The following is a 23296-nucleotide window of genomic DNA, read 5'->3' on the forward strand; positions in this document are numbered from 1 at the left end:
TCTAGCCCAGGAACACACAGCTTACCAAATGTCTTGGAATTGATATTCCCTATTGGTAACTGTACAGGATGACAGATCCTCATTCACACTCCTGTCTTTTCCCAGTCCTGAGCTTCAAACTTATCTGAGGATGACCCAAGATGCCCATAGCATTCATATTTTCTTTTGTGTTCCATAAATATCAGTCCCTGGGACATTTTGTTCTAGAAGACAGCCTGAAGAATGGGAGTAGAGCCTCTCAGAGTAGGAAATGAGGTTGAAAGAAGTCTTCTGGTATACTCTTCACGTAAAAAGCTAACCCATTGGGACTTAAGTTTTTTGGTACTAGTCTCACTTTTCATTTCTTAGACAGACATTTTCGGTCAGCCCGTCAGATGCAGGTATGGGGGGGGAAATGTACAAGTTATTTCTTAACTATTTCAAGGGAGAAAATACCAAAAGATAAGAATAACCCACCCCCAGCAAAGTCTTTTAAAAATCTGCAACACAATACACACTTCATTTGCATTGAAAGCTAGGGTGCAGTTTCCCCAGGGAGGGTGGCCACTGAACTATTCTGTGATCAGAATAAGGGTGGGAGGTATAGGATAGGGATCCAAGGTATAGGGTGACCTTACTTGACACTTGAGTGGGGCTTGTCTGTATTCCAGTCACCAGTCTCATTCCCTGAATTTTGTGTCTTGAAAAGCTTTGTTCATTTATTTTAGCTTCAGTTTTCCATTAACTATAAAATGTAATTCACCCATAGCACTTGAAGAATATGAAAATATTCCTAAAAGGCAAGACAAAAGTGAACATTAAATATGGAGTCATATATTTCATTTCATAAAAAGAATGGTTTTACCTTGTTTCCACAGAGTAAATGTTGTAGGGTTCTGAGATTTATAATTTTTTAAGGGTGATTTCAAATGAGAACCCTGAGCTTAGCTTTGTAAAGATACCATGAAAAGAAAAGACAACTGGGAGGCTGAGGTGGGAGGGAGGATCACTTGAGTCCAAGAATTTGAGATCTCTCCAGGCACAGTAGCTCACACCTCTAATCCCAGCAATAGGGAGGCCGAGGTGGGTGGGTTGCCTGAGCTCACGAGTTCAAGATCAGCCTGAGCACGAGCGAGGCCCTGTCTCAAAAACTAGTCAAGTATTGTGGCGGGCACCTATAATCCCAGCTACTTGGGAAGCTGAGACAAGAGAATCATTTGAACCCAAGGGTTTGAGTTTGCTGTGAGCTAAGATGAGATGGTACTCTACAGAGGGTGACCAAGTGAAACTCTGTCTCAAACAGAAAAGAGTTTTAGACCAACATGAACAACATAGCAAGAATCCATCTCTACAAAAACTTAGAAAAATTAGTGGGGCATGGTGGTACACATCTGTAGTCCCAGCTAATAAGGAGTCTGAGGTCTCCTGCCCAAAGGCTGTCACAACACAAATTGTGCAGTGATTCCACATCACCTCTTGTTGTCAGAGGGGACTAAGGTTTTTGAGAGGAAGAGTTCTGAGGTTAGATTCCTTCTCCCTATTGTGACACCCACCATTTTATGGACATGCACACTAGACAGGGATGTGGTCATATTCCTCCCAGACAAGGCTTCACCCTCTCGAATCAAACTCATAGGTCCTTCACCCCTAGAATGTCCCATCAAAACCCCACACCAGTGTGAAGAGACTTCTGTCTTGTCCCAACCCTCAGATCTTGAATTTGTAGCAGCAACCTGGCTCTTCAGCCACGCTGCTGTCCCAGGCAAAGTAATCTCATCTCCCTGCATGGAACAGAAAGAAGCCTGAGCATAGCCCGCCCTTGGCTCTCATTCCTAGCACTGGCACACCAAAAGAAGTTACTGAGGCAAAGATATAAATCAGTGGAATGTCCAGTAATGTTTGTAGACATTACTGGAAAAAAAATGCAAATAACAAATGTATCTTTTATTTTTCAGAATTAGCAGTTGGGAACTTCAGTATTTAAATGTGAGAAGGCATACATAAGAACTAGGGCAATGGATACTGAGGTAAAATATTTACATTTTTGTAAAGCTTAGGAAATGTACATTTTACACAGGACAACCTGAATTCAAACTTGAACAGAAAAAGAGAGTGAAGGAAAAATCAATTTTCTGGCTCTGTGCCCATGGCTCAGTGGTTAGGGCACTGGCCAGGTACACTGGAGCTGATGGGTTCCAACCCAGCCCAGGCCTACTAAACAACAGTGACAATTACAACAAAACAGTGACAATTACAATAGCTGGGCATTGTAGTGGGCACCTGTATTCCCAGTTATTTGAGAGGCTGAGGCAAGAGAATCGCTTAAGCCCAAGATTTTGAGGTTGTGTTAGCTGTGATGCCACAGCACTCTACTGAGGCGACATCATGAGACTGTGTCTCAAAAAAAAAATTTTTTTTTGTAAATGTCCCTGGGTTGATTTTGTCTCTGTCTTACATCTGCGAAGATAAACTTGTAGAAAACATTATTAGTATGCAATCAAACAGAGTTTAGTTTTAGGAGGTAGATTTGGGCTGCAAACCAAAAGTTAAGTTGCATGTTTTTGCTTTTGGGTTCCCAGCAAGATATTCCTTTATGAATTATCTGTGAGGGCTATCCTTATACAAGGACTGTCTATTTTCAGTCTCCCTTTTTGGGCAGTTTCACTAGAGGTGACCCCCCGAATATTTTTTTTTTTTTTAAGACAGCGTCTCACATAGCAACCTCCAACTCCTGGGCTTAGGAGATTCTCTTTCCTCAGCCTCCCTAGTAGCTGGGACTACAGCACCCGCCACAACACCCGGCTATTTTTGTTGTTGTTGTTGTTGTTGCAGTTTGGCCAGGGCCTGGTTTCAACCACCCACCCTCAGCATATGGGGCCGGCGCTCTACCCACTGAGCCACAGGCACCGCCCCCACCAAAAATTACCTCTGAAGTCACCATAGATAGGAAAACGAGAAATTGTAGCTAAATATACCATTTTTTTTTACAAAATATTTATTATGAAATAATACAAAATATTTACAAAATGTTCTGTATGTTTTGGCTACCTCTTTGTAAAATTTGTAATGAGTATTGTGTAAAGGTATGTTTAGCTCCAATTTCTGATTTTCCATACATGTAGAGATATTGGGGTGACTTTGGGGACAATCTGTAGATTTCTCCAAAAATACATTTATAGGGCAACAATCAACCCTCTTTCCCTGTCATATAATGACCCTGATATCTTTAGACCTACAACTGATACAGAGATTATGGGGCCCAGAAACAAATCCTGAATTATAGATGTGCATTAATGTACCTGAGGATTTCCATTTTTCCATTTTTCTTCTTTCTGAAATTCTTTGGATGTACACAGGGCACTAGCTTGCTCCCCAGTTCTCCAAGACCCAAATCTGTTGTTCCAAATTCTAAATCCAGTTCCTTCATCAGACACTGCTACCTTCTCTAGCCCTGGGAAACTGAAGGTCCAGCAGACAATGCCATGTTTCAAGATTATGATTGGTTTTCTTAACTTAGAACAAAAGTATTTGTGTTGTTAAAAAAGTGTTGGGTAGAAGGGACTCTGCTGTTTTCTCTAGCTGAGTGCTGCTCTAGTCTAGGACAAAGAACACCAATAATAGGGGGAATTGTTGAAGAAGCTAGTTCATAGACTCACTCAAAAAGTGCAAAATTGTATTCAAATTCACTTCCAAAAAGCCAAACTCAGCATACCAGAGTTGGTAGGAAAAAAAGCAGTTTATTCAAGAGGAATATGCGAGCTTGGTGCCTGTCAGTCAGTGGTTAGTGCAATAGCCACATGGTCTGGGGCTGGTGGGTTCGAACTATCCTGGCCCTGCTAAACAAAACAAAATAAAATACCAGGGCATTATGGTGGGCACCTGTTTTCCTAGCTACTAGGGAGGCTGAGGCAAGAGAATTGCTTGAGCCCAAGAGTTTGAGGTTGCTGTGAGCCGTGATGCCACAAGACTCTACAGAGGGCAACATAATGAGATTCTGTCTCAAAGAAAATAAATAAATAAAGAGCAACATGAGGAGATGGCAGACTAATGTTGCAAAAACCACCTCATGCTCTTCAACTGACCAAAAGGTTGTGAAAGGGAAAGGAGCCTGGGAAGCTATTTGCAGGAGCTTTCTATGTGTAGGTCCCCCTGGCTTGTTACAAAGGTTACTTGCCATCTGGCATTCTGCTGGTTGACAACAGAAATGGAGGTTAACTGCTCAGCAGTTTCTTCACCGGGAGTTCTGCAATCTTTGTTCTTTGGTTAATTGCTAATTCCTGAAATTCTTTTTTTTTTTTTTTGAGACAGAGCCTCCAGCTGTCACCCTGGGTAGAGTGCAGTTGCATCACAACTCACAGCAACCTCCAACTCCTGGGCTCAAGCGATTCTCTTGCCTCCGCCTCCCAAGTAGCTGGGACTACAGGGACCCACCACACCGCCTGGCTATTTTTTGGTTGCAGCTGTCATTGTTGTTTGGTGGGCCCAGGCTGGATTTGAACCCGCCAGCTCTGGTGTATGTGGCTGGCGCCTTAGCCAATTGAGCCACAGGCACCGAGGCCATTCCTAAATTCTTAAACAAGGACATAAATAGCCATTGTAAAAAAAGTGACTATTTGCTTCAAGATAGAGTAATTGCTGCTCTTGCAGGATCACATACTTACCCTGTTTCCCCAAAAATAAGACAGTGTCTTATATTAAAGTTTGCTCCCAAAGATGCGCTAGGTCTTATATTCAGGGGACGACTTATCTTTCCTGTAAGTAGGTCTTATTTTCGGGGAAACAGGGTACATGGACTCAGGATACTGAATACCTTGTGTGCGTATTAAAGCCTGGGAGGCGTTGCTTACCTTTGTGGTTCTCAGCCTAGGCTTCGATTCCATGTCCAGTTTTAAGAAATGCCATGATCTATGATTCCACCTTCTCTCAGTTTCTGTTAGTCTGGGTTGTTTCATCCACATGGTTTTAATTATTAACCCCATGTGATGTTAAGGTTAGGCCAGTGTCAAGCATGAGAGTTTTACAATGTGTTGAGGCTCTTTTCCCAAGGGAGGTCACAGGGTCTAACCTCCTTGTGCTTCATGGGGACTGGACAGCACCACCAATATTACCTTGCCATAGCCGAAATTGCTAGCAGGGTAGGGCACTTGAGGACAAGAAATATGAAAGTCACACTTTGGTCTTTATGTGAAAGTTCCTTGTTGCAGACTGTCTCCTGTAATAAAGAAGTGGAAAGGCTGAGTAACCTTGTAATAAAGAACCTCCACAGGCTGAATAACCTTGAAGCAAAACAAAGTATACTTCAAGGTTACTCAGCCTGTGGATGTGGATGTGGTGGGATCAGGTGAAGGGGCTGTGCTGATGCCTTTAAAGCCATATTATCATGATGCAGGTGGAATATATATCCAGGTAACCTCACCTGAGAAGGAAATCAAGGGCAGTCAGGGAACGAGAAAGAACTGGTTGCTTTGCAGCTAAATGTGTCTTAACACAGGGTTGTGACTGCCTTTTCTTCTGCAATATGTCGCGTTATTAAGTTGCAAATCTTTTCTCTACGTGTGATGTTCCTGCCTAATGAGCTTGTTTCAAATACTCTTTTGCCTTTTTTCTTGTAATAGTGAAGAGGCTCTGAGAAATCCTCCTCCCCTACATATACAACAGTGTCTTCTCTCCATTTTCTCCATCCAAATTCCCATATGCCCTGGAGAATTTTCATCACAAATTTATGTTTATAAAAAATTATGTTCTGTAGTTCTGCAAATGTTCCCTTGTGCTTATTTTAAATGGAAATAAGTGGATCCCCATATTACCCAGTGTGGATGATGTTGGGTCATTGGATATTAGCAAAGCAGGGGACTGTGTACTGTTCAGTTTCAGTCCAGAAGCCCCCTCAGTGCTACCCTGTTTCCCCAAAATAAAACATTCTCCAAAAATAAGACCTACTTACAGGAAAGATAAGATGTCCCCTGAAAATAAGACCTAGCGCATCTTTGGGAGCACACCTTAAAATAAGATGCTGTCTTATTTTCGGGGAAACGGGGTATGTAAAATAAGGTGACACGTACAGTTTTACAGAAGATGGCATGAATGGCCTAAAGTAATTCAAAATTCTCAAAATCAGAAGTATTATAAAAGCCTTGCTTTCTAGGATGATAAAGAAGAGTTTTTTAAAGATAGCATTAGAGACTAGAAGATAGGGAAGATATCTGTACCTTCAGCGTTTTGTTATTTGAGACAGAATCTCAAGATGTCACCGTGGGTAGAGTGCCTTTGTGTCACAGCTGAGACCAAACTCCAACTCTTGGGCTTAAGTGATTCTCTTGCCTCAGTCTCCCAAGTAGCTAGGACATCAGGTGCCTGCCACAATGCCCGGCAATTTTTTGGTTGTAGTTGTCATTGTTGTTTAGCAGGCCTGGGCTGGATTTCAACCCACCAGCTCCGGTGTGTGTCACCGGTGCCAAGCCTGTACTTCCAACTTTGAAAAAAAAAATTTAAGACATTTTTATCAGAATATGATTACATACTTTGTGGAGAGTATCAACTCATATGTACCTTCTGAGATTCTCTTTTTATACCTTGTTTGGAAAATAAAGGCTCTAAGGGTTATTTACTGGGTTAGCATTCAACTGGGATAAATCCAGTCTCACGTGTGATAAAATATTATCATGGAACAGAAATATTGGCATCCCTGTTGAGCTTTTTGGAAATTCAAAAATGAAGCTTCACCCAATATCTTCTGAATAAAAAACTGCTTTTAAGGCTTGGCGCCCACAACACAGTGGTTACTCGCCAGCCACATGCACCAAGAATGGCTTGTTCCAGCCCGACCCAGGCCACCTAAACAACAGTGACAACTGCAAGAAGAAAATAGCTGGGCACTGTGGTGGGTGCCTAGAGTCCCAGCTACTTGGGAAGCTGAGGCAAGAGAATCACTGAAGCCCAAGAAGTGTGAGCTGTGACAACATTGCACTCTACCAAGGGCGATATAGAAAAACTGTGTCTTAAAAAAAAAACACAAAAAACTTTATTTGACAAGATCTCCAGTTCATGCTTGCACATGCTAAAATCTTAGGGCTTCCATTTACCTCACCATGATATTTTCACATAAGAAATATGCACTGGTCATAGTGTACGATGTAAGTAGGTGCAAGAATCCACATGCCTGTATTGGTGGCCTGATTTTTGCATTGTAAAGCCAAAAAGCACAGTATCTATACGGGGGTTGTGGATGTTATCCCATCCTCTTCCCTACCCAGGGTTAGAGAGCACATGAGGGAGTATCTCTCTGCTGTACTTACTACATAATACCATTCAGTCATGTAATCAAAAGAAGTTCTCACCCACTCATTTATGTAAAAATGAAATTAAATCTTCCCATGGTGTCATGATAAATACTGTTTTGTTTTTTTTTTATTTTTTTTATTTTCATTTTTTCAGGAATTGTTGAAATTCAGAGATGTATCTATAGAATTCTCTACGGATGAGTGGGACTGCCTGGACCCTGCTCAGCAGAATTTGTATCGGGATGTCATGTTAGAGACCTACAGTCACCTGGTCTTCCTTGGTGAGGATAACGTACATACACATTTCTTAACTGTACACTAAGCATTTCATATTGTTTCTCTGTCGGTGGGTTTTGTGGAGATTCTTCTTTGACAGCATTAGTTTCAGTTTGTTGTTTCTAAGGAAAACATAAGTTCTTGGTATAGAAAAGAAAATATTTCAGATGTTATCTTGGTATTATATCCTTCCCTACGTTGATGGTAATTTCAAAAATGTAGAGGCTTAGAATTGTTGCCCATACCTTTAAGGCTAGTTTCTAGCACCAAGTTTTATTTCCATACTACTGGGTAGTGGAGCATTTTAAATGCTTTTACAATATTCTAAAGTTTCTGTGAGAAACCTCTATTTTTAGATTATTCTTTAAGGTTCTCGAAAATGTTGTGTTCTCTATGAAGGTACTAGATTATTAACTGGTGAAGCCCAACAAGTGTCATATTATCTATTTTTTCTAATGAAACAGGGCTTGCTGTCTCTAAGCCAGAGCTCATCACCTGTCTGGAGCAAAGGAAAGAACCCTGGCAGGTGAAGACTCACCAGACAGTGTTCAAGCACCCAGGTAGGTTGGAGTGAATGAAGTAGAGAACACTGGTCAGAGGTCCAAAGTTGAAGGTGGAAACCAGACAATGCAACGTGATTAGGGAGCTCAGCTTATTTAGAAATGATTTCTGGGAAGCCTGGGTTTCTTTCTCTTGTTCCATAAAGGCACCTCTGTTCTTGTTTTCATTTCTTATGTTTATTTTCTCATTGAGACAAAGGCACACTATGTTGCCATCAGACCAGCGTGCCATGGCATCAGCATAGCACAGAGAATTCTTAACCATCTTGTTTCAAGTGATTTTTCAGTCTCAGACTCTCAAGTAGCTGGGAGTACAGGTTTCTCCACAAGGCCTGGCTAATATTTGAACTGTTTTTTAGTAGAGTCAGAGTCTTGCTCTTGCTCAAACTCACAAACTCAAGCAATCCTCTCACCTTAGCCTCTCAGGTGCTAGGTTTACATGTGTGAGCCACAATGCCTGGCCCTATTCTTCTTTTTAATTTTTTTAAATTTTTTTTAAATAGAGTCTCACTTTGTCACCCTGGGTAGAGTTCCATGGTGTCATAATCACAGCAACCTCAAACTTTCAGGCTCAAGGAATCCTCTTGCGTCAGCCTCCCAAGTAGCTGGGACTACAGGTGCTTACTATAATGACCGGCTAGTTTTTCTTTTTAAGAGACATAGTTTTGCTTTTGCTTGGACTGGACGCCTACTGGTTAAGCCCAAACAGTCCACCTGCCTTGCCTTTCCAGAGGGCTAGGATTATAGCTGCCTGGACTTTTCTTTTAAATGTTTAGAAGGAGTTTAGTTTTCAGTGATGTTCTTTCTACTTTACAGTGAAAAGAAAGAACTTTCTATGGCTTATCCAGACTGCAAAATCTGACTACTATTTGATTGATTTTCAGAACATAGAAGTTTTTGTGTATTGTTTAGGGTCTCTGAAACATTTTAAAAAATTTTTCTTTAGGCTTGGTGCCTATAGCTCAAGCGGCTAAGGAGCCAGCCACATACACCAGAGCTGGCGGGTTTGAATCCAGCCCGGGCCTGCCAAACAACAATGGCAACTACAACCAAAAAATAGCCGGGCATTGTGGTGGGCACCTATTGTCCCAGCTACTTGGGAGGCTGAGGCAAGAGAATCACTTAAGCCCAAGAGTTGGAGGTTGCTATGAGCTGTGATGCCATGGCAAGCTAGCCAGGACGACAGCTTGAGGCTCTGTCTCAAAAAATATATATATTTTTTTCTTTAAGCAGGCATGGTGGCTCACTTCTAGAATCTTAGCACTCTTCAAGGATGAGGTGGGATGATCATTTGAGTTCAGGAGTATAAGATAAGGCTGAACAGGAGTGAGATCCTTTCACTGCTAAAAATAAAAAACAATAGCTAGGCAGTGTGGTGGTTGCCTGTAGTCCCAGCTACTTCGGGGGCTGAGACAGAAGTATTACTTCAACCTAGGAGTATGAGTTTGTTGTGGTTGGCTGATGCTATTGCACTTTAGCCTGGGCAACAGAATGAAAGTGTGCCTCAAAACAATTTTTTTTTCTTTAGCACAGTGGTTTTCAACCTTCCTAATGCTGAGATATATTTTCATTGTTAAAAAGGGGTTGCAAACTTGAGAACCACTGCCTTAGCATCCTGTTCAAAATGTGAGAGTGAGCAGTCAGTACTAGTATTTGGGTCAGGCATCTCAGGACACTTCAAATAGATGGCATATGTCTTCTGCTTTATATTTTTGATTCAATGAAGTTTTCAAATAAGATTCTGCAGAAAGTATAGTCAGTAAATTTTATCAGAACAGTTAAGAATCTTTCCCAAATATAAAAAAAAAACTCATGTAATTTAACTTCAACATTGTCTTTATATGAACTGTGATAAATAGTTTAATTTTAGTATACTCTAATTTCTCAATTTTATTTTATTTTATTTTATATTTTTGAGACAGAGTCTCAAGCTGTTGCTCTCGTCGAGTGCAGTGGCATCATAGCTCACAGCAACCTCAATCTCTTGGGCTTAAGCGATTTTCTTGTCTTAGACCCTCAAGTAGCTGGGACTACATGTGCCCGCCACAACACCAGACTACTTTTTGTTTGTAGTTGTCCTTGTTGTTTGGCAGGCCAGGGCTAGATTCTAACCCACCAGCTCTGGTGTATGTGGCTGGTGCCCTAGCCACTGGGTTACAGGCGCTGAACCCAATTTCTCAACTTTTTTTTTGAAACAGCCTCAAGCTGTCACCCTGGGTAAAGTGCGGTGGCATCACAGGTCACAGCAACCTTCAACTTTAGGGCTTAAGCGATTCTCTTGTCTCAGCCTCCGAAGTAGCTGGATCTAAAGGTGCCTGCCTCAATGCCCAGCTATTTTTTGTTTGTAGTTCTCATGGTTGTTTGGCAGGCCTGGGCTGGATTTGAACCTGTCAGCTCTGGTATATGTGGCTGGCACCTTAGCTGCTTGAACTACGGGCACCACGCCCCAATTTCTCAACTTTAATATAGTTAAAGGTATCTACTCCGTACATTTCTTACATATGCTGTCATTGGGGAGTTACGGTATTCCTGAGCATATATTAAATTCTCTATTGTTACAAAATCACTCTTATAAACTTTTCTGAGACAGGTTCTCACTCTACTACCCTGGGGTTAAGTTCAGAGGCGTTGTAGATCATAGCAACATCAAAATCTTGTGTTCAAGTGATCCTTTCTTTTCAGCCTCCCCAGTAGGTGGGACTAGAGGCATCTGCCACAGTGTCTGCGTAGTTTTTCTATTTTTACTAAAGAAGGGGTCTTGATCTTTCTCAGGCTGCTCTTGAATGCCTGAGCTTAGGTGATCCACCTGCCTTGGCCTCCTAAAGTGATTAAGATTACAGATAGGGGCCACCATGCCTGTCATAAATAACCTTTATTTTATAACTATCTCTTGCTTAGGTTATGCTTATTATGCACACACACCCACACACACACAGAAACACAGTAGACCTTTGCAGGTTGACCACTCAAGGGATCATAAAAATCTTGTCAACACACATAGGTGGTTAGCATAAGGAACTTGGCCTAGTGTTCTGATACGTATTTGTGGTGCATGCCCAGTCATTAGGTTAACTTGGGGAGGTGTTCAATGTAGGTGGTCAATTGCAGGTTCTCGTGTCTGTATATAATTACATATACACACAGATATATAAACATACACACACACACACACACACACACACAAAGTGCCAGGGTCTTCAGGCCTGTCTCCTTTGTCATGAGTAAGTATCTCCCTTTAGGTCTCTGGATAGGTGGGACCAGCCCCAGATCATGGCTTGGAGAAATTGTAGATGCCACATAATCACTTCAGAATTCTCAGTGGGGCTTGGCGCCCATAGCCCAGTGGTTGTGGTGGGCTGGCAGGTTTGAACCCAGCCCAGGTCAGCTAAACAACAACTACTGCAACAAAAAAATAGGCAGGTGCTGTGGCAGTTGCCTGTTGTCCCAGCTACCTGGGAGGCTGAGGCAAGAGAATCACTGAAGCCCAAGAGTTGGAGGTTGCTGTGAGCTGTGACACTGTAGTACTCTACCTAGCGCAACATAGTGAGATTCTGTCCTCCCCCCAAAAAAAACAAACAAACAAAATTCTCAGTGGGAGAATTTTATTTTAGTGTTCATTCTGAGTATGATGTATGATATTTCATTGTGATTTTGCTTTGCATTTCTTCAGTAGTTACTAATTTTGAGCACCCTTTCTAATGCTTCTTGGCTATTTATATATCTTTTTTGAATAATGTCAGTTCAATCCTTTGTCACTTTTTCTTTCTTTTTATTTTTTTTTTTTAAGAGACAGAGTCTCACTTTGTCACCCTTGGTAAAGAACTTTGGCATCACAGCTCACAATAACCTCCAGCTGTTGGGCTTAGGTGATTCTCTTGCCTCAGCCTCCCGAGTAGCTGGGACTACAGGCGCCTGCCATAATGGCCAGCTATTTGTTGTTGTTGTTTCAGTTTGGCTGGGGCTGGGTTCGACCGCCACCCTCGGTATATGGGGCTGGTGCCCTACTTACTGAGACACAGGTGCCGCCCTTTCATTTTTTTTTATTGAGACACAGTCTCACTGTTGCCCTTGGTAGAGTGATGTGTCATCGTAGTTCACAGCAATCTCAAACTCCTGGGATAAAGCAAATATCTTGCCTCAGCCTCCCAGGTATCTGGGAGTACAGGCGCCCACCACAATGTCCAGCTATTTTTTTAGTGAGGAGGTCTCACACTTGCTCAGGACTTAACAAACTCTCCTGGCCTCAAGCAATCCTCCAGCCTCATCCTTCAAGAGTGCTAGGATTACACCCCTGAGAAACCATGGCCAGCCTTATTTTGCTACTTTTGACTAGAGAGTTCTGTTATGTTTGTTAGGTCTAAGTAATATACCATGTTTAAGTTGTCTGTTATCTTTTCTTTTTTCTAATCTTTCAATTGATTATTGAAAATGGTGTTTTTTGTAAGGGTATACGGCACACCTCCTGGGTGAGGGACACAACTCTAAGCAGGACTTTACCTAACAAATGCAAACTTTGTAACCTAATTTAAAAATTTTTTTTTTTGAGACAGATTCTCAAGCTTTGCCCCAGTTATTATATATATATATATGTACATGTATATATATTATTGTTATATATATTATGTTTATATATATATTATTGTTATATATATATATTATTGTTTTTTTTTTTGAGACAAAGCCTCAAGGTGTTCTGGGTAGAGTGCTGTGGCATCACAGCTCACAGCAACCTCCAACTCCTGGGCTCAAGTGATTCTCCTGCCTCTGCCTCCCAAGTAGCTGGGACTATAGGCATCTGCCACAGTGCCTGGCTATTTTTTGGTTGCAGTCATCATTGTTATTTGGTCAGCCCGGGCTATATTTGAACCCACGCCATCAGGTGTATGTGGCTGGTGCCTTAGCCGCTTGAGCTACAGGCGCCGCGCCCAGTTATTCTATTTTTAGTAAAGAGGGTGTCTCGCTCTGCTCAGGCTGGTCTGGAACATGAGCTCAAGCTATCCACCCCCCAGAGTAGTGTGAGTATAGGCATGAGCCACCATGCCCAGCATGTGATCTAATTGTTTGTACCCTCATATTAATCTGAAATTTTAAAAAAGAGAAAAAAAAAAAAACTAGGGTCTAAAATTAAAAATGACCACGTGGCTGTTTCTTTCTTTGCTTTTGCCATGATTTATTTCTTCTTATATTTGGAATCAATAATGTTATACATACTTGTTTATATTATACAAGATATGTAATATGTGTAAATGAGGTTTGTGAGTATATGTAATAGATAGTGAGTATTCTTTGTAAAGGGGCCTATTCTATAACTACTACATTTTTCTCTTGGCTGTTTTGCCACAAGTGTATATTGTCCGATATAATTTAGCTACTTCACCCACTTAAGAATTACTATTTGCTTGGCATACAGATTTTTTTGTCTTTTTACTTTTAGCCTATTTGAGTCCATAAAGCTACAAGGAGTTTTCTTTAAACCTTATATTGTAGAAACTCATTTATTGTAAGTCTATTCAGCCATATCATCTTTTTGGATTATTGAGTTAATTACATTAAATATAAATGAGTTAAAATTACTGTTACTTTATTTCTGCTAGATATTTTCTCCTCATTTTTTCTCTTGCTACCTTCATTTCTGTTTTATTGATTTTTGTAATTAGTCTGATTGCTTTCTTAGTTTACTTCATGAATTCTATAGATATTTGTTTTCTGAACACCTTGAAGAATGGAAATTATAAAAAGTTCTTAAAGGTATAACAATATTATTAATATTATTCAGACTCATATCAAGCTAACTTCAATTGAATGCAAAAATTATAACTGTTTATATTCCTTATTTTTCTGTTGTATGGTTTTTGTTTTGTTTTCTTTTGTTTTTGTTTTTGTTTTTTTTTCTCACTCTGTGTCCCTGAGTAGAGTGCTGTGGTATTGCCGTAGCTCACAGCAACCTCAAACTCTCAGATTACTGAGATCATCTTGCTTCAGTCTCTTCAATAGCTGGAAGTACAGCCCCCAGCCACAATGCCTGGCTAGTTTTTTTGTTTGTATGTTTGTTTTGTTTTTGTTTTTTGAGACAGAGTCTCACTTTTCTCACCCTCATTAGAGTGCTCTGGCGTCGTACCTTCCAGCAACCTACACCTTTTGGGCTGGAGCAATTCATTTGCCTCAACTTTCTAGTAGCTGGGACTACAGGTGCTTGCCACAGTGCCTGGCTATTTTAGAGATGAGGTTTCTCTCTGGCTTAGGCTGCTGTGGAACCTGTGAGCTCAGGAAATCACTTGCCTTGACATCCCAAGTGCTAGGATTATAGGCATGAGCCACCTCTCCCAGCCTTTCTTTCAACTTACTGATGCCATCAATTTCATCTTGTTACATTGAACACTTATACCATTAACAGAAGTTTCATGTTAAGATTATGTTTTGGTCTTTGAATTTTAAAGCATGATTTAAAAAGCTTTCTGGGCTCGACACCTGTAGCTCAGTAGCTAGGGCATCAGCCAGATACACCAGAGCTGGCAGGTTTGAATCCAGACCTCACCTGCCAAACAACAAAGACAACTACAACCAAAACATACCCTGGTGTTGTGGCAGGCACCTGTAGTCCCAGCTACTTGGGAAGGTGAGGCAGGAGACTTGCTTAAGCCCAAGAGTTTGAGGTTGCTGTGAGCTGTGATGCATGGCATTCTACCCAGGGTGAGAGCTTACAATTCTGTTCAAAAAACAAAAAATAGGGTGCCACCTTTGGTTCAGTGGGTAGGGCACTGGCCCTATATACCAAGGGTGGTGAGTTCAAAACCAGCCACGGCCAAACTGCAACAAAAAAATAGTTGGGCACTGTGGCGGTGCCTGTAGTCCCAGCTACTCGAGAGGCTGAGACACAGAGAATCGGCTAAACCCAGGAGTTGGAGGTTGCTGTGAGCTGTGTGATGCCATGGGCACTCTACCAACGGCGATAAAGTGAAACTTAGCCTCTAAAAAAAAAAAATAAATAAATAAAAATAAATAAAATAAAAGTGTTTACTGACCTGTCATTATAATACTACAAAAGTTTACTTAAATGTACTTAGGTTTTTTTTTTTTTTTTTTCAGTTTTATTTATTGTTACCTAATTTAGCATTGTTCTCAAGCATAATTTCAAAGAAAGGGTCTTCCTTTGAGATTTCTTCTTTGGCAGTTTTCAGCATTCATTTATCTTGATAAATGTTTATTTTTTTCTTTATCTTGAAGGGATGTTTTCCTGGATATAGTACATATGTTTTAAAATTTTTGTTCTTTCAGCACTTTGACTATATCACCCAACTCTTTTTTTTTGCAGTTTCTGGCCAGGGCTGTGCTTGAACCCGCTATCTCCTGCATTGGGGATGGTGCCTTACTCCTTTGAGCCATAGGCACCACCACCCCATCCAACTCTTTTTTGATAGGGAAGTGTGTGTCAAAAAATCCACTAGTAATCTCAGAAGAGCGTGCTTAGAGATGACATATCTTTTTCCTTTCCTGGCTTTCAGGATACTCTTGTGTGGCTTTTAAATCTTTGATCTTCATGTGTCTTTTTATGGGTCTCTTTGTGTTTCTCCTAGCTGAGGTGTAGTGAGCTTGATACTCTGCATTTTTTTCTTTGAAAATTTCTCAGTCTTTTCCCCGTGTTCTTCAAATTAGGAATTTCTCTTTTTTTAAAGCTTTCCTTTTTTTTTGATATCTCCATTTTTATGATTTTACTTAGTTGTTTGTATCATTCCCATTTCATCCATTTACCATCATTAAGATAAAACTCTTAGATAATTTAGACATCTCTATTTTTTATGGTTAATTACACGTTACTTATTTTGTTTCTTCGGGTTATGTCACCCTATTATTTTTTACATGTTCTAATCTTTCATTCATTTTTGAGGATCACAAAAGGCACCCTTGTTTTGTTTTTTGGGTTGTTTTTTTTTTTTTTTTGAGACAGAGTCTCACTCTGTTGCCCTCAGTAGAGTGCAGCACAGCACACAGCAACCTCAGACTCTTAGGTTTAAGGGATTCTCTCGCCTACGCCTCCCAGGTAGCTGGAACTACAAGTGACCACCACAGTGCCCAGGCATTTTTTTTTCTTCCCTCTTCATCTTGTAACCGTAGCAGCACAGGCTTTAGTACAATAAAGAGGGATTTTATTTCAGAACAAAGAAAGCATAGAGCACTTTTTTTTTTTCTTTTCTTATTGCTGGGGATTCATTGAGGGTACAATATGCCAGGTAACCTTGATTGCAATTGTTAGATAAAGTCCCTCTTGCAATCATATCTTGCCCCCATAAAGTGTAACACACACCAAGGCCCCACCTCCCTCCGTCCCTCTTTCTGCTTTTCCTCCCATCCCCATAACCTTAATTGTCATTAATTGTCCTCATATCAAAATTGAGTACATAGAATTCATACTTCTCCATTCCTGTGATGCTTTATTAAGAATGTCTTCAACTTCCATCCAGGTTAATACAAAGGATGTAAAGTATCCATTTTTTTTAATAGCTGAATAGTGTTCCATGGTATACATATACCACAACTTGTTAATCCATTCCTCGGTTAACTGCAGATGCTGGGCATTTAGGCTGTTTCCACATTTTGGCGATTGTAAATTGAGCTGCAGTAAACAGTCTAGTACAAGTGTCCTTATGATAAAAGGATTTCTTTCCTTCTGGGTAGATGCCCAGTAATGGGATTGCAGGATCAAATGGGAGGTCTAGCTTGAGTGCTTTGAGGTTTCTCCATACTTCCTTCCAGAAAGGTTGTACTAGTTTGCAGTCCCACCAGCAGTGTAAAAGTGTTCCCTTCTCTCCACATCCACGCCAGCATCTGCAGTTTTGAGATTTTGTGATGTGGGCCATTCTCACTGGGGTTAGATGATATCTCAGGGTTGTTTTGATTTGCATTTCTCTAATATATAGAGATGATGAACATTTTTGCATGTGTTTGCTAGCCATTTATCTGTCATCTTTAGAGAAGGTTCTATTCATGTCAAGTGCCCATTGATATAAGGGATTGTTGGCTTTTTTCACATGGATTAATTTGAGTTCTCTATAGATCCTAGTTATCAAGCTTTTGTCTAATTGAAAATATGCAAATATCCTTTCCCATTGTGTAGGTTTTCTCTTTGCTTTGGTTATTGTCTCCTTAGCTGTACAGAAGCTTTTTGTGTGTGTGTGTGTGTGTGGATTTTTTGGCTGAGGCTGGGTTTGAACCCACAACCTCCAGCATATGGGACTGGCGCCCTATGCCTTTGAGCCACAGGCACCGCCCTGTACAGAAGCTTTTCAGTTTAATGAAGTCCCATTTGTTTATTTTTGTTGTTGTTGCAATTGCCATGGCAGTCTTCTTCACGAAGTCTTTCGCCAGGCCAATATCTTCCAGTGTTTTTCCTATGCTTTCTTTGAGGATTTTTATTGTTTCATGCCTTAAATTTAAGTCTTTTATCCATCTTGAATCAATTTTTGTGAGTGGGAAAAGGTGTGGGTCCAGTTTCAGTCTTTTACATGTAGACATCCAGTTCTCCCAACACTATTTATTGAGTAGGGAGTCTTTCCCCCAAGGTATGTTCTTGTTTGGTTTATCAAAGATTAGGTGGCTGTAAGATGTTACTTTCATTTCTTGGTTTTCAATTTGATTCCAAGTGTCTATGTCTCTATTTTTGTGGCAGTACCATGCTTTCTTGAACATTATGGCTTTGTAGTACAGACTAAAATCTGGTATGCTGATACCCCCAGCTTTATTTTTATTACTAAGAACTGCGTTAGCTATACGGGGTTTTTTCCAGTTCCATACAAAACGCAGAATCATTTTTTCCAAATCTTGAAAGTACAATGTTGGTATTTTGATAGGAAGGGCATTGTATAGGTAGATTTCTTTGGGAAGTATAGACATTTTAACAATGTTGATTCATCCCATCCATGAGCATGATATGTTCTTCCATTTGTTAATATCCTCTGCTATTTCCTTTCTGAGGATTTCATAATTTTCTTTTTAGAGGTCCTTCACCTCCTTCGTTAGGTATATTCCTAGGTATTTCATTTTCTTTGAAACTATGGTGAAGGGAGTTGTGTCCTTAATTAGCTTCTCATCTTGACTGTTATTGGTGTACACAAAGGCTACTGACTTGTGGACATTGATTTTATATCCTGAAACATTACTGTATTTTTTGATGACTTCTAGGAGCCTTGTGGTTGAGTCTTTGGGGTTCTCTAAGTATAAGATCATGTCGTCAGCAAAAGGGAGAGTTTGACCTCCTCTACTTCCATTTGGATTCCCTTTATTTCCTTGTCTTGCCTAATTGTATTGGCTAGAACTTCCAGCACTATGTTGAATAGTAAAGGTGACAGAGGACAACCTTGTCTGGTTCCAGTTCTAAGAGGAAAAGCTTTCAATTTTACTCCATTCAGTATAATATTAGCTGTGGGTTTGTCATAAATAGCTTCGGTCAGTTTTAGAAATGTGCCAACTATGCCTATACTCTTCAGTGTTCTAATTAGAAAAGGATGCTGGATTTTATCAAATGCCTTTTCTACATCTATTGAGAGGATCATATCATCTTTATTTTTGCCTCTGTTAATATGGTTGGATAACGTTTATGGACTTGCATATGTTAAACCAGCCTTGCATCCCTGGGATGAAACCTATTTGATCATGATGAATGACTTTTTTGATGATAAGCTGTAATCTATTGGCTAAGATTTTTTTGAGAATTTTTGCATCTATATTCATGGGTGAGATTGGTCTGAAATTCTCCTTTTTGTTTGCATCTTTTCCTGGTCTTGTTATCAGGGTGATGTTTGTTTCATTGAATGTGTTGGGGAACATTCCTTTTTCTCAATTTTTTGGAATAATTTCTGCAGTACAGGAATAAGCTCTTCCTTGAAGGTTTGATAGAATTCTGGTGTGAAGCCATCTGGACCAGGGCATTTTTTGGTTGGAAGATTTTTTATTGTTTCTTTAATCTCAGTGCTTGAAATTGGTCTTTTTAGAAGCTCTATTTCTTCCTGGCTAAGTCTAGGGAGAAGGTGTGATTCCAAATATTGATCCATTTCCTTCACAATTTCAAATTTCTGTGCATAGTGTTTCTGGTAGTATTCAGAGATGATCTCTTGTATCTCTGTGGGATCAGTTGTTGTTTCCGCTTTATCATTTCTGATTTAGGTTACTAGAGACTTTTCTATTTCTCGTTAGTCTGGCCAATGGTTTATCTATTTTATTTATTTTTTCAAAAAACCAATTCCTTGTTTCATTAATTTTCTGAATGATTCTTTTGTTTTCAATTTCATTGATCTCTGATTTGATTTTGGATATTTCTTTTCTTCTACTGAGTTTAGGCTTAGATTGTTCTTCTTTTTCCAATTCCATAAAATGGCTTGTGAGATTCTTGATGCACTCTGTTTCTTTTTTTCGAATGTAGGCATCTAAAGTGATAAATTTTCCTCTGAAAACTGCCTTTGCATTATCCCACAGGTTTTGGTAGCTTGTGTCTTCATTATTGTTATGCTCAAGGAAGTTAATGATTTCCTGTTTTATTTCTTTCAGCACCCATCTGTTATTGAACAGAAGATTGTTTAGTTTCCATGCCTTTGTGGGGGTTGAGTGTTTTTGTTAGAGTTGAGTTCCACCTTTAGTGCCTTATGGTCTGAGAAGATACAAGGTAAAATTTCAATTCTTTTGATTCTGTTGATATTTGTTTTGTGTCCCAGGATATGATCAATTTTGGAGAATGTTCCATAGTTTGATGAGAAGAAGGTATATTCTTTATCTTTGGGATGGAGTGTTCTATATGCGTCTATCAAGCACAGCTTTTCTAGGGTCTCATTTAAATCTCTTTTATCTTTGTTTTATTTCTGTTTAGAGGATATGTCCAGCTCTGTAAGAGGAGTGTTAAAGTCCCCTGTTATTAGGGTATTATCAGATATCATATTGCTCAGACTGAGTAAGGTCTGTTTCAAGAATCTGGGAGCATTTAAATTGTGTGCATAAATATTTAGAATTGAAACATCTTCTTGTTGTATTTTTCCCTTGAGCAATATAAAATGGCCATCTTTGTCTTTTTTGACTTTAGTTGCTTTAAATCCACATGAATCTGAAAATAAGGTTGCAACTCCTCTTTTCTTCTGAATGCCATTTGCCTGAAAAATTGTCCTCCAATCCTTGACTCGGAGCTTTAATTTGTCTTTTGAAGCCAGGTGTGTTTCTTGCAGACAGCATATGGATGGTTTGTGTTTTTTAATCCAGTCAGCCAATCTATGTCTGTTCAGTGGGGATTTCAAGCCATTAACATTTATGAGATAATTGACAAGTGTGGTAGTAGTCTATTCGTCTTATTTTGTGAGAGTCCATTGCTTAGTTTTATCCTTTGCTTGAGTGTGGAGGTTAGATTGTCCTTTAATTTCTGAGTTCTTACTTTGCTGCTGATCCATTGTTATGGTCAGTGTCAGAACAGGTTGAAGAGCTGGCTTGTTTTGGTGAATTTCCTCAATGTTTGTATATCTGTAAATGATTTGATTTCTCCGTCAATTTTAAAGCTTAGCTTAGCAGGTTACAGAATTCTGGGCTGGAAATTGTTCTGTTTAAGTAGATTAAATGTAGATGACCATTGTCTTCTTGCTTGGAAAGTTTCATTAGAGAAGTCTGCGGTCACTCTGATGGATTTGCCCCTGTAGGTCAACTGGCGCTTACTCCTGGCAGCTTGCAGAATCTTTTCTTTTGTCTTGACTTTGGACAGGTTCATCACAATGTGTCTTGCAGAAGCTCAGTTAGAGTTGAGGCGACCTGGGGTCCGACATCCCTCTGAAAGCAGTGTGTCAGAATCTTTGGTGATATTTGGGAAATTTTCTTTTATAATATTCTCTAGTATGGCTTCCATTCCTCTGGGGCATTCTTCTTCCCCTTCTGGGATTCCTATAACTCGTATGTTGGAACGCTTCATAAAGTCCCATAATTCTGACAGTGAACATTCTGCTTTCTCTCTCTTCTTTTCTGCCTCTTTTACTATCTGTGTTATCTCAATAACTTTGTCTTCTACCTCTGAAATTCTTTCTTCTGCATGGTCTAAACTGTTGCTGGTACTTTCCATTGCATCTTTAATTTCCCTAATTGATTGTTACAATTCCTTCAGCTCTGCTATATCCTTTCTGTATTCTTCATATCGTTCATCTCTTATTTGATTCTGTTTTTGGATTTCCTTTTGGTTATTTTCCACTTTATGAGCATTTTCCTTCATTGTTTCCATCATTTCTTTCATTGTTTTCAACATGTGTATTCTAAATTCCCTTTCTGTCATTCCTAACATTTCTTTATAGGTGGAATACTCTGCAGTAGCTACCGCATGGTCCCTTGGCGGGGCTGTTCTGGACTGGTTCTTCATGTTGCCTGGAGTTTTCTGCTGATTCTTCTTCATGAGTAATTTCTTTTATCTGTTTTCTTGCCATAATTTTCCTTTCAATTCCTCTTGCTCTTTAAGTTCTCGTGCCTATGGATTAAGGTTTCAATGAGTCCTTTTGGTACAGGACCAGAAGGATGAGAACATTGAAGAGCAAAAAAGTATGAAAGAAAGGAGGAACGAAAAGAAAAAAAAATTTTTGAGAAACGAAAGGGGGTGGGTAAAAAGAATATTGACAAAAAGCAGAGAGGCACAGAAAGAGGGAGACAGAGCATTATAGGTGTACAGTAGGGTACTTTGACACAACTTTAAAAACACCAAACCTTCTGGGGTTGCCCAGTTGGGTGGTTCCCTTGAGGTCAGCAGCTCTTTGCTGACCTAATCAGACACAGTATCTCACCTCCACCAAGTAGAGAGGAAAGACAAAAATGGTATAAATCAAACCAAAACAAGCAAACAGAAAACTTTACTGGATAAAATTGGGTGAAAAACCAAATAATAGCGGTAGAAATATTAGCAAAAATGAAGTTCTAGTTATTGAAAATGGCAGCAATGGGAAACTATAATTAAACTAGCAAAATGGAGAAAGAAATAATTCTGTACGGAAAAGGTTGAAATTAGAAAACAAAACAACATCAGAATAAACAAAAATACAACCAAAAAAAAACAGAAACACACAACCAAAACCAAAGCAGCATATACATGTTGTTGAATTTTGTCTGGGCAACACGTGGTCTTCTGCGTTATGAGATGATAATCACAGTGCTGATACGACTGGAGGCTGTTGATTTCTCAAACCCCAATGGGTAGATACCCTAAATCTCTCTTCAGCCCTCTTAAAAGGCACTTTGAACTTGTAAATTTGCTGAGCAGAAGATTTCACAGGAAAGTGCTTGTTGCTGGAAGCACTGCAGAAGTGGCTATCCACTTGCCCAGTGTGCCAAAACCCGTCTCACTCTGCCTCTGAGGGTTAGGACTGTAAGGCGGCTTAGACCCCACCCTTAGGCTACTCAGTCGCTAGGTTGCCAACTCCCACCGGATTCTTGCTCTGCGACCCTGAGGGCGGAGCTTGCCAGGGCAGGTCACTCACAATGGCTCCCTGTGGCCCACAGCCAAACCCTATTAGCTCCATCTGGCTCAGCGGCAGGGCCCTAGGCAATGGCCAAAGTTCTCCGTAATCCCTCTCAGGCTCTCAGCAAGGCAGTTCAACTGAGTGCCAAGTCCAAAGACACCAAAACATTTCACAGGTAAGGCCTTTCCCGTTTGCAGTCTCGCTGCTACTTTACTGACAGTTGCAGGCGGGTTTCGACTGATTGAACACACGTGTCCACTTGCGGGTATTCCACTGTTTTAGTCCTCCTCTTGGGGTCCATGAGTCTCTTGCTGACTCCCTGTATCCTCACAGGGATGATTATAGGCAGATCCCAACACCCAGAGATGCCTGGAGTCCTATCTCCCCAGGCTCACGGTGCCCAGATGCAAGGAAGCTGTTACTCGGTCGCCATCTTCCTCTCTCCCCCTATTTTTTTTTTTTTTAATTTATTGTATGGGATTCATTGAGGTACAAGAAACCAGGTTAAACTGATTGCGTTTGTCATGTAAAGACCCTCTTACAATTGTGTCTTGCCCCCAAAAGGTGTGGCACTCATCAAGACCCCACCCCCTTGCTCCTTCCCTCTCTCCACTCTTCCTTTCCCCACCCCTCCCTCCTTTTTTCTCTTTAGGTTCTCCTCTTCCCCCACGCCTACCATGTCATTAATTGTCATTAATTCTCCTCATATCAAAATTGAGTACATAGAATTCATGTTTCTCCATTC

At 40.2% G+C, this 23296-nt stretch overlaps 1 protein-coding gene across 3 annotated transcripts in view; it reads left to right on the forward strand.

Annotated features, from left to right (window-relative positions):
• Positions 1 to 23296, forward strand: part of LOC128572795 (zinc finger protein 98-like) — a 91311-nt gene that overhangs the window by 62443 nt on the left and 5572 nt on the right. Inside the window, exons 2-4 of one of the 3 annotated variants that reach the window (XM_053572893.1) lie at positions 1935 to 2006; positions 7414 to 7540; positions 8000 to 8095. In XM_053572893.1, coding sequence (XP_053428868.1) covers positions 1995 to 2006; positions 7414 to 7540; positions 8000 to 8095 — 235 coding nt within the window. In that variant the 5' untranslated portion in view covers positions 1935 to 1994. Of the gene's footprint in view, positions 1 to 1934; positions 2007 to 7413; positions 7541 to 7999; positions 8096 to 19633; positions 19749 to 23296 lie in introns of those variants that run through there. The other 2 variants (XM_053572894.1, XM_053572895.1) reach the window with 2 other exon arrangements.

The sequence above is a fragment of the Nycticebus coucang genome, chromosome 20 (genome assembly GCF_027406575.1).
Source record: "Nycticebus coucang isolate mNycCou1 chromosome 20, mNycCou1.pri, whole genome shotgun sequence".
NCBI classification, from domain to species: Eukaryota; Metazoa; Chordata; class Mammalia; order Primates; family Lorisidae; genus Nycticebus; species Nycticebus coucang.